Source organism: Sipha flava, unplaced genomic scaffold (assembly GCF_003268045.1).
Source record: "Sipha flava isolate LNK unplaced genomic scaffold, YSA_version1 100_pilon_pilon, whole genome shotgun sequence".
NCBI lineage: Eukaryota > Metazoa > Arthropoda > Insecta > Hemiptera > Aphididae > Sipha > Sipha flava.
Window position 1 is genome coordinate 978719 of NW_020271714.1, and position 12850 is coordinate 991568.

The following is a 12850-nucleotide window of genomic DNA, read 5'->3' on the forward strand; positions in this document are numbered from 1 at the left end:
ATATTTGTTGTTGTTAATATATGTGTCAATATATAACTATCACTCGTATATTGTAAATATACAAATCTGTAAAAATAATTAAGCCGTTTTAAATAATTACACTGGTATTAATTATTGACTATTTTTGTACAATACAAATAGGATTCAACAAAGTTATAACCTATTCAAATATTTTATAATTTTAAAAATTACAATATGAATCTTAAAATGGTAACCGATGTAAAAAATGTCGGAATAATTAATAGTCTAGCTCAATAACAATAAATACTAATGTATATAATATATCAATTTATCAATTTCATATATTTGCATAATTTTGTTATAGCACAAAAAATAAAAAAATAAAAATAAGGAACGCCAGAATACATTTGGTAAGTATTGAATTTAAAGTATAGAGTAATAGTTTATAAAACACAAAGTCATATGTAAATATGTTTTATTAATATTTAAAATTATATTTATATTTTTTGTACAGCAAATATTATTCAAGATAGTTGGTTAAAAAAAAAAAAATGAATTTATTATACAATGTAAAATGTTAGTTGATTTTTAAAAAGTATTGGTTTGGATTTTTTTTAATCAAACCAACAACCTAAGTATGAATATCTTAATCAATAATTACTTTCGCAGTAATCATAATTTTATAGTCATACTACATCAATAACTGGATTACGTAATAAATATAGTTTTCTATAATTAATCATTATAATTTAACCTAAAATGAACATGAATAAAAGCATTCAAATAAAAGAATATAAACTAATCTTTTATTCATATATGTGTATGTGTGTATAAATGTATATATATATTAATAATATGTATGTATAATATTTGCATTATAATATATATTAATAACTATTATGACTTATATGAATGTAATGTTATATATAATATAGTATGTTCATATACAGATACCTATAGTACACTTCTAGTTAAAGAGAAAAAATTGTTAAACATCAATTTATGATAAAATTTATTAACTAAAGATATATGGTATAAATATTGTCACTACTGTCAGGCAAGTAAGGGTATCAAACATTTATTTGTTTACATATGCTGCCAAGCTGTAGGTATTAGGTTATGTGTGGAATCTAAATACCTAGATATCTCTTCATGAAGCCCATGACCTAGCCAGAGTATTTGTAGTTTACGATACTGATCTTTACATAGATAAAGAGGATTTCCACGTTTTAGGCCCTGGTCAGTTTCACCATACTCGTCCAAATATGGCGGCAAAATGAAGCTACCTTTATTTAAAGTGGCTAACAATAAAACTTCACACTCACGTACACGCAAGAAAACTCCAACTCCACAACCACATGTGTATGCATGACCAGAACACGCTCCCACCTATAACAAAAAAACAATTATTTAAATTTAATGATTATAAAAATGTAAATATAATTAAAAAATAAATATTTAATTAAGAAAAGTTCTTAACTCCTGGAAATCTCTAAATAATTTATATATTATAAGTAGAATTTACAAATCTAAGTAATTATTATTGAAATAAAATGAATCAATGTACTAACACCTCATTTAAATTAAAATAATTAATGAAAAATAATTATATATCTAATCAATCATAGTTAAGAAAAATCAAAATTTACTAGAAAATACTATAATCGCAATTAATTGTAAACTATTTTATAACTCATTTAATATATAATTTTATTTGATAATGAAACTATTTTTGTGAATTTTCTTATTATAAGGTATAATTTCTACTTTAATAGGTTACATGAATACAGTAATGTTAAAATAAAGCATGTAGAAAAGATTCAAGTCAAAATGATATTTTCAATTTTAAATTCATTAAGGGAAGGAAATATTTTTGTAGAATATATATATAGAAATACCAAACAAATAAAAATCATAAGCAGTTAGATTTAAGTAAAAAAAAGAGCATAAGTCAACATAAAATTTATCTTTTAAGGAATAAAATTTAAAAAAAGCGTTCAATATTCCCACTTAAAAATGTTGCTTCAGTTATAAAGGTTAAAGTCTATTACGTACCGTTACTTTTTTTATTTCAGTTTGACAGCAATAGCTTTGAGAACAAAGCATAGCTCCACACACTAAACACATGGTTGGATTTCTTGAATCTTCATGATCACTATTCGGACAAGTAAACATTGATACAGTATTAATTAATTCACTGTAATCATCTGGAAGCTGAACTAATTCATTAATGTGCATCCAAGCTCTGAAAGGTATTTTTTCACCATTTTTGATTTTGATTAACTTTTCATTTTCAGCCCATTTATTTATTAATATATTAACATAAGGTTTATCCAATAATTCTTTACACGATGTTGGTAAACCTAAATAACAACACATATTATGGTATGTATCTCCATCAACTTCTGTTAAAACACCTGATGCTGGTACGCCAGTCAAGAAATGATAAAATAAAGAACAACACCTCAAAAATGGTATAGCACAACTCTCTATTGAATTCCAAACAGAAACTGTATTTTTAATATGTATACCTCGAAGTTTGTAGACCAAATCAGCTAAACAGTAAGTGTCTTCAGCTTCTTCATCTATTTCAAGCATTTCATTTGAGTTTTCTTCTATATTAATAGTTAATATAATCTGTACCAAGTTAGCTATGAACATTAAAAGTAGAGTATGGAAGTCTACCATAGTTCCTCTCGGTGCAGGGCCAGGCACTTCAGTATAATATAAACTCGGTAAAGTCATCGTCAATGAAACCAACATTCCAAAAGCATCCCAATCAAGTACTCCAATAGAGTTATCTCCACCATTATCAATTGCTAGGGATAAAAGTCGAAGGGCATGTAAATTAATTTCAGATTCTTTTTTCCATGTAGAACTAAGAATCCCTGAAACGCGTACAATTGCTTCAAGACAATCTTTTTGTCGACACGATAAATCACCAAGTAATGGTTTATTTTTATAACGAAGAATAACTTCATTTGAATGTATAGTGTAAGCACATGCTTTCCATGTCATTAATGGGATTTGATTATTATCTGGATGTGGATTATTGATACCTGTAGCTTTTGAGTAAGTACTGTGAGCAAATTTTAATATTGTATTAACTAAACTACTTGAAAGTTCACTGTCTATATATACTGATTCTTTAGGTACAGCCATTGGTGATGATTTATCAAACATAAGTATTTGCATAATAAAATCATTAGTTCCAATGGAAAATAGATTAGCTGGGGGTAAAACTTCTTCCTCATCATCATCTTCATCTGGTTGAAAATCATTATTATCTCGAATCACAATTACTTGAGCCATATTATTGGGACCCAAATTTGTAGCATTTAGTTCTAATGTAGGATCTCTTCTACTAGGAGTTCTTTGACGCTCAGGTTCAGGTTCAGAATTGATAAATTGTTGAATAATAACGGCATCTGAATTTGATTTTTCTGAAACTTTGGACATGGTAACCTTACTTTGTTTTAATGCCATATTTAATCCTTCTAACCAATTTTCAAACGATAAATTTTCAAATGTTTTCATATTCTCAGGTTCTGTAAAACTAGAAATAGGTGGTAACAATGGTATAACAGTATTACAAAGTCCTTCACAAAGAGGGCATAAATATTCATTTTTATGTACATCAAAACTTAATGAATGTCTCAATCGATATGGTCTTCTGTTTTCTTTAGCTAGAATCATATCAAAATGTTTTTGCCAGCAGGCAACATGCATAATATGTCCACAGGTCGAAATATGAGGAGAAGGACCAAAGTTTGCTGGTATATAGTAAGGGTCAGAAATGTGATCATTAACATTTTCTGAATTACTCCTTACTTGGCAAAGAACAGATGATTTTTGTACAAATGTAGCTAAAACCATAGCTTGACTATCATGAGTAACTAATTGTTCTTCTTGGCACAATATGCATGTATATCTATTATCAAATGTACTAGATTGAGTTTGATGGGGACCCAGGGCAACAGAAAGTTCAGTAATATTTTCTAAAATGTCCATACTAGAATCTTGATGAGACTCTGAATAAGTAGGAGTGTTTTCAAATAATGTTGCATTATCTTTCATAAAATTGTTTTGCATTTGAGCCATTTGAGCCATAACAGTAGCTCTTCGATCAGCAGCTAATTTAGCTCTTTTCTGTTTTTCTACTTCAATATCATCATTCTTTATACCTTCCATAGATTCTACTTTTTCTGTTTTTTCGCTTTCTTTTTTAGGTGCAGATACTTGTTTAAACTTGTTTAATGTCCAAGTAGCTAAGTCTTTATAAGCTTCAACTCTAGGGCTACGCCTAAGTTCATCTAATGCATTTACTATACCATAAGGTTCTGCACGTTCAGTAAATTTAAATGATTGATTTCCTTGATTTTCTTCTTCATGAAGTGCATATCCAATAAGATGAAGGACTTTATGTAGTTGAGACTCAGAAAAACTTCTACTTCTTAAATTTAAAGTTCTATCTAATATCAATCTGATAAGGTAAAACATTAAATCACATTGCATAATATTTGCAATCTTCTTAAAAGCATTACTAAACAATGGTAAGCTAGGAGGAGGACAACACTCAAGTTCACCAGCTGCCTTTCTCCGTTTTCTTTGTTCTTCTTCCGATTTAGACATCTCTTCTCTTGAGTAATGATAGAAAAATACATTGTAATCATTATAATAAATTGGTTTTAATTCATAAACTCCTTTTCCTCTAGTTTTTTTAAAGACAGCAACTTCATTTATTACTTTTTCTAAACATTCTTCGTCTTCAACAATATTTAAAAGGGTCTTATTTAATTCTGAATGAGGCATAGGCTCTACACACAACTGTTGTATCACTTCTTTTTTTATACAGTCCTTAAAGGTTACTTGTCCAACACCAGGAGTATATCTTTCGCCAACTATGGTGATTATAAGAGTTAGAAATTCTTCAACTAAGCTAATTGTTTGGCGAATAGATTCATCTTCTGATCCATTTAATAGGTTCAATTCAAAATTAGGTTGAGCCCATTTTAATAAATTAAATTTGTTCAATACATGTATCAAAAATTCATTACTATCAATTAATGATGCACCCATCTGAAGTATCACAATATCCTTATCTAACATTTCCATACGGCATTTAGAATTATGATACAAATATATTTGATTTAAAAGCGAATATCCATTACGTCTCCACATTCCTGCATGTACTTGTGATATTAAAACTAGAGCACGAAGAACTGGTTCAATTATCTGTTCAGGAGATTGCTTGGCAGTCTGCAATTCAGAATGTTCAAAACTTAGATCAAAACGGTCCAAACATAAATGAAGACCAGCAAGAAATCTAGACAGAGGAAGATGTATAGACACAGGTTCAGTAGATACATCATAATCAATACAGGTAACTTTATAGTCAATTAATTCTTTAACTACAGTAGCTCTTTGAGGATCTATAACTGGATTTTCCCAAATTTTTTTTAAAGTCATCCTATATACTTTTTTCAATACAATATTGTCTGATCCACACCATACCAATATCTTAGTAATTAATGGTCTTAATTTTATGTGTAAATTAAAAGCTGTTTCCCATTCTGGTTCATACTCCATATGTTGACCCACTTGCCGGGTAACAGTATCCATGTTTTGCATGTAATTAAGTATCTTAAGGACTAAAGAAACAGCATGACAAAATGATACTCTTAATTCAGGATTCCATACCTCGGGTACACAACCTAATAGATAACGAATATCTCCAAGAACATGTTGTGCTCTTTTGAATGGTAAGGTTGAAGTATTTCGTTCAAATTCTAATTTGCCTTGTCTGTTTACTTTATGTGAACACTCTGATAAAAATGTATTTAAAAGTTTATACAGAACATCGTGATGAGCCATTAAGTAATTTGCTAATGTAGGTACAGTAAAAATCTGTACACCCAATGAAGCAACAGAATATGAATAATCATGATCATCATTGATATAATCCTTCATTATCGCTCCATAGTTATCTGTGAAAACCTTAGCAAACTCTTTTTTATTTTCATATTCTATGAACATACCAGCAATAAAGAGTTTATGCCAATGTAGTCTTGCTGATTTCCATAATACAGTATCTTTGCGTAATATACTTTCAACAATACAACCTTCTGAGGGTGTAGATGCAAGTACAACTTCTGAAAATACTGCTCTCAAACGTTCTGAATATCCTAATAAATTTTGCATCCATGTCAATAATCTAAGTGCATAAATTTGATGAGCAATAACATGGGAATGAACTACAACTGCTTTTAAAGGTTTACTACCATGACGAGATGTAAATTTTTCAATTTCTTCTTTTAGATCTTTACATTGTACAAAACCAGCACATTTTACCACTGCTCTACCTTCTCGATCAATAGATGTTACATAATCAATGGATTCTCGTTGTGGGCATTTAATGAATCTATTAAGTGTTGTTATAACTTGATCAAATGTATGTGTCTCATCATTATAAAGAACTGTACAAAAACTATCTTCCTGATTTCTATAAATGCTATATAAATCTTCCATCTTTTCATCGGAATCAAGTCCAGCAGGTAACATAGGTGAATGTTCTAAGGTAAGTAATGTACGAGCATAACGAAGAACACATTCAAAAACTAAATGAGCACGTTTTTCCATATCATTTGTTAAAAAATTTAGATTAACATGTTTTTTTTCTAAACCAAGTTTATGAGTTTGACAGTAAGGATCCCGCTTCCAAGCTTCTACATCACCGCAATCACAACAACCACCTCCATAAGATGTTCCCATTTTGTATTTGTGATTTTTATGTGGAGATCGCTTAAAACAATCTACACATAACACACATGTACTATCCATTCCACATTCTCGACAATTATATGTTGGCTCACCCATTTTGAATACTCGACCACATACTGAAGGAGGATAGTTCTGTTGTGTTAAGCCACGTAATACCTCTATACTATTCCCACTGCATATAAATTCTTCAAGTGTATTGAATAAAACTTTTTCAGCCTTCTGTTCATTAAATGACCATTCTAAAGAATTGCCTTGAACTTCTGGCTTTAAAATACGTGGAACCCATAATTTCCAATAATTACGAAAATCAGATTCATTCAGGGTATTATTATCAAATTTAACTAGCCATTCAGAAACAATATTGATACTAATATCAAGATCTTTGGAATCATTGTTTTCATCCACTTCCATTGGGGTATCAAACTCACTCATTGTGTCATGGAGTAACCTACAACAAAAATAACATTAATTTTAACTTTAAGAATATTTTTTAATCTTTTTTTTGATAAGTTAAACTATATAAATTTAATTAATTGAATTTCATTTATTAAACACAATATATACAATAAAAACTAAAATATATGTATTATAAATACCTATTAGTAAATATTACATATTAATCAATTACATTTTCCTTTGTAATTCCATTTATAATTTAATTTAGTATATACATTTTAAAATGAAATCATAATAAATAATAGTTAATAAGTTTTCTAAATTGATTTATTTACTATATCCAAGATTATAAATGGTAATTAATTTCAAAACAGCTCCTATTACAAAATAATTGTTGACTAATAAATTATTCAACTCATTTAGTAAAATAAAACAAACAAGTACTATAAAAATAATTTTATTTGTAAAAATAAAAGTTCTAAATTATAGAACATGAACAGAAAAATTGACAATTTATGATATCTCATATTACTATAACTCTGAAATTATGATTATAGGAAGTGATTCTTAAATAATTAAAAATGTATTATTTTGTTATAATAGTAGCAATATGATTTTGAAAAATATTGATTATTTGCAGGCTCTATAAAATCATTATTTTTAAAATATAAGGCTATCATTTTCTATACATCTGATACTATGAAATATACTTGATTAACAATAAGTTATAAATTAGGGTATCCAAGTAGTATTCGGCATTTAAATTGATTATTTATAAACAATTTTAATTTTCGTTCACACAAGTACCTACTTGAATATTGTTCACATACCAAATGATAACTCTCCAGTTATTCAAGCTCGTCATCCTCAATGACCATAAACAACTGTTGAACCTTTCCTATTGTTTTTATATCCTTTCAAACATTTTCAACTACCCTGAACTAATTTTAATCTTCACTTTGGAATTACTACACATTTACTTTGTTAATGAGTTAGATTCCAAATTGTATGTTCCTTTGCTCACAATCTTTATTTTTCCCATTACTTATTTAACGCTCTGTGGTAATTACAATCCTTCTAAGCCTATTCAGAATTTATTCAATACCTTAATCTTAAGTTTTTGTGAGTTAATTTACCTACATTTTTGTACTGTATTCTTTATGTATCACTTTAACCTGTACTTGAATTAAATAAATAAAAATAAAAGGATATCAGTATATTCCTACACTAACAATAATATCACATATCTATTTTTTTACAAGTTTTTAAGAACATCAAAAATCTATTTAAACATAAATAAATTATCATTTCACAAATTATTTATATGCATACAGGTTAGGATACTGCTTTTAATTAAATTTAATTATATTTTCATCAATAATATTGACAGATATGTGGTACTGTCATTAGTGTAGTAATATACTGTTTACTAAAATGTTTTAAGAAAAAATGTAACAATGTAACATTGGATATTAATGTATAATTTACAAAAATATATTGTTTATTTATAGTAGCATGAAATAATAATTTCCATAGGATAAAAGCAAAACAGGAAATGAAGTTGATAAAATTGTTAGTGTATACGAAATAAAAGAATATGCTCTCTATTATTTTTTTTTTTTTTTTTTTTTAATTCTCATTTTAGAAGTATAACATTAATTAATAACTATTATTTACTCAAATTAAAAAATGGAATTTAACTAATGCATTATTAAACACAAATTATAACAGATCATAACAGTATGTAAAATGCAGGGATGTAAAAACATCGCACTGTTAAGCAAAATACTAATATTAGTTGGCTAACAGAGAAGACAATAAAAATGCACACTCATTGTCATTTATTTTACCAAAATTAGAACATTTAATTAATGGTACATGTGTGTTTACTAAAATTTGCTAATAATGTGTATAACTATTTGCACATAATGGAATATTAATTAAAACAAAAACAATAACATAGGTTAACACATGACACCCAGGAGATTACACTCTACACTATTACAGATAAACGTTCTTATTTTTTCTACTTACTCTTTTAACACGAATCTAACATGAGGCTTATGATTAAAAAAATCTATCTGTAACGAGAGTACAATACAATTTAAACTATTATTATTACGATTAGACAACAATACTACCGCGGAGACACGAAATGACAGTGGCGACGGTAGATCGTGAAGTTCCCGTATAGATAAAAACAAAAATGTTCAAACATGAGTATATTAAATTAAGAGTCCTCCGCGCATGGTTGATAGTTCGATCGGGTGGTCGACGCTAATATTACCGTCACGTCGGCGGATATGTCGTACCAGTGAAGTACGGCGGCCGAGCGGAAAAACAATTTATAAATCGTACTACTCCAGCTACTACAACTGTTACAACACAATAACAACAAACGAACGACGCAAATACTCACGACGGAGTAGTAATTATTATTATTATTTTTTACTTTATTTTTTTTATTTTCTGTGTACGTACCACTACGGCCGCGAAGCGCATACACACACGGGAGGGCCTCGGTGAAATTTTCCGCCCTAACGTCTTCGTTGCACAGCAAAGCACAACGCGAACGGTCGTATCGTCGTGAATCAACGGTAAAGGGTATGGCAGACTTTTGCGTATTCGCGTCGCCTTCGATTTCACTTTTTACGTAGAACTTTTCTCTCCCGTTTGATAAAAATAGCAGTAAAACAATATCTCCGTGAACAGCTGTCGCAGCCGTCGTCTATTAGTACGCGTGCGCGTGCGTGTGAGAGTCGGAATATTATTTTACTTTATCAGTAGGGAAAAATCGCGAACACAAGAGACGCGCAAACGGAAACGCACTACAGTCAGTGTGCGCGCGCGCACGTACTATGGATGCGCACACGCCCTCGAACAAAGACTTTGATTTCCTTGGACGGTTCGTCGCATAACCTCGGTCGCAGTCATGGGACCCGCGGGTGTCCCCTTTGCATTGGGAAACTGCATTCCGATCATATGATCGGTGTGAAAGGACCTTTCGCTTTGCACCTCGTAGTGATCCGCGTATGATAACCACTGATAGCGGATTAGACCGTGGCAAAACCATGGACATAGATACCACGGATTAAGATAATAGAGGACCCGTAACGATCGTATTGGCGGGTGTGAGGGAAAAATTGCCATGAAAGTACATGTAATGATCTGGTTAAGTGGGAGGGGGGTTTCTTTTTTGGCAGAGCTAACGCTACCTGGTTTATCATAAAGAAAACTTCTTTTAAATTTTCCCGCCTCTCGTTGTGTACAAATAATGTGTAGTACAATATTGTACCGATTATAGATGATCTATTACTAGGAAATTGGATATTTGTATGAACACAAGCCTGAATCTGCCCTTATTTATTTAACCTCAAGAGGTTACCTAATTCTAATCACAACTTCTTTAAGATAATAACTGCGGTAGAAGATTTTGGCAAATATACAAATGATTTACAGAACTTTTCAATAAAACAATTAAATTTATCCTTAATGGACATCATGAAGTACTGACATTTTCTTGTAGTGATCATCGAACTAAATTCACGACAAACATATTTCAATACTATATCATAATGTGAATGAAACAATGTACTTTGTCACACAATAGAAATATGAAACAACAAAGTGAATTGTAAAATAAATTGTTAAAATCAATAACAATACGAGTACTTACATAGTCACATAAGACGAATAAAGTATACTTTACCATTAATTTTATTGTTATATTTGTATAACCACTGTTCTGAACGCCATTTAATTGCATGGATCGCAGATAATTTACTTAATAAAAGTAGGAAAAATTCATGTATCATTTGTTGAAATGTATTATTTCTTGTCGAATTAAAAAATAGGTTCTCAAGTATAAATTACTTTAAAAGTTAACTAAAATAATAAATAATAATTAATAATTAACTATTTACCAAATGATAGAGCCACATCCGCTTAATGGAAAAATCCCCCTCGTAATTACCAACTCTATTCAATTAGGAGTCAACGTTATCAACATTCGTTTCTAATCCTGTGTTATTATCACAGATATACCTATATATATCTGTAGTTATCATAGAACAATATTAATTTAGTCCGTGATAGCATTAATTATAGAATAATCAATGGTGATAGATACTTTAAAAAAGTGTAAAATAGTGATGGGAATAATAGAATGATTTTATTCGAATGATTCATACAATTATTTTATTATTCGAATGATTTTTAAAATAATCGAACTGACTTGATATTTCAAATAATGGAATGGTTCAATTATTCCCATCATTAATATTACTATATCCGTGGGTAAAAAATCGTTATTATTCGCACGCTTTGTTATTAAAAATTACTATCATAAATAAAAGATAAATTGCAGAGATATATACTGGCAGTATAACACTGCATAGATAAATTCATGAATTCCTGCCTATCGAATGATTCATCATCGAATTTAAAATTTAATATTACTTATGTAAACGGTGTTGTTTTATTTTTCCAAGATTTAAGGTTATTTTATTCTTTTCACTCCATTAACCAGTGATTTTTTTTGTGTTTTATAAATAATTTAATTTTTATGAATGTTTAATATTAAAATCCATTAAGTAAATATTTGCAATCATTTATATATTGCTTATAAGGTATAATGATAAATGTAATTAATTGTTTTTTTTTTATTTACATAATGATTGTCTACTAAAGCCATTATTCTTAAAATTCTCTTAGATTAAGGAATAAATTATTAAGTATCTACGTCCTAAGTGGTGGATTTATGGACAGACTACATAGTGCTTAGGGTTCAAAAGGTAGGGAAAGCGCAAACATGTTTCCACTACCTTTTTCTTTATCACTTTTTTCAGCACTTATTATAATTCTCGTGATTTAATATTTTTTGTGTCTTGTCAAATATCCTGACATTCAGTTAATAATATTTTAAAAATCAATTATCTAAATGATTGCTGCCATTGCTATTGTGTTGTAGCATTTATTTCATCAACTACCGTTAATCATATTTATGAACAACATAATTTACTAGACTTAAAAACATTTTTATTTAAAATGAATCTTACAGAAGTGTAGGTACTCAAATATTGAAATCATGTTGTGTATTTTTACATTCATACCTGTTACCAATTATTCAGAAAAACAATCTTTTTCATGTTTGACGAGAATAATGTCTTAAGATAGAATGAAATAAAACAAAATTACTTGGCAGATATAATTTGATGAAATAATAAATTACTTTGTTTCTGAAAAGTCATGATTAAGACAAATTAAATTTGGATTAATCAAACTTATATAATTGTTGTTGTAATAGTTACCTATTGTTTTTTTTTACTATTGCTTAATATTTTATATTTGATTGATTGTTCAAAGTATTTTATTTAATTTTTTCATATAATTATTATTTAAAATAATTTATAATGAAAACTTTCTTTTTATTTACAGTACATGCAAAAAAAAAAAAAATTTAAAAAAATAGTGAGGCTATAAATAGGGCAAGGAAAAGGCACAACCAGAATATAAAAAATTTACAAAAGGGAATCTATTTTTTTAATAAGATTTTGGAGATCTTGTTATTACTTCTTAACTATTTTTTACTCGACATGAAAGTGTGTGTTCAAAAGTGCCTAGGAGCACAAAAATCCTAAATCCAGTACTGGGTGTATGCAATATTTTAACTTTTTTATGTATATCACTTGATACGTACAGTAAACCATCAAAC

General features: G+C 28.8%; 1 protein-coding gene across 2 annotated transcripts; it reads right to left on the reverse strand.

The window, feature by feature from the left end:
* Positions 1–842: 842 nt before the first annotated feature.
* Positions 843–10016, reverse strand: LOC112680025 (E3 ubiquitin-protein ligase UBR2). 2 transcript variants are annotated; one of them, XM_025550002.1, is made up of 3 exons: positions 9619–10016; positions 2017–7189; positions 843–1350 (listed from the first exon to the last, which is right to left on the reverse strand). In XM_025550002.1, exons 2-3 carry the CDS (start codon positions 7171–7173, stop codon positions 1048–1050), a joined length of 5460 nt encoding a protein of 1819 aa, XP_025405787.1. In that variant the 5' UTR covers positions 7174–7189; positions 9619–10016; the 3' UTR covers positions 843–1047. The 2 variants fall into 2 exon arrangements, with proteins under 2 accessions (XP_025405787.1, XP_025405796.1); XM_025550011.1 differs by lacking the exon at positions 9619–10016 and adding an exon at positions 9172–9594.
* Between the last annotated feature and the right edge of the window lie 2834 nt (positions 10017–12850).

Bases quoted from the DNA above. Each gene is read 5' to 3' on its own strand.
- LOC112680025 (XM_025550002.1), bottom strand. From the start codon at position 7,173: ATGAGTGAGTTTGATACCCCAATGGAAGTGGATGAAAACAATGATTCC. The intron at 1,351-2,016 runs GTACGTAATAGA...TTTTTGTTATAG, and splicing joins CTGAAATAAAAAAAGTAACG to GTGGGAGCGTGTTCTGGTCA.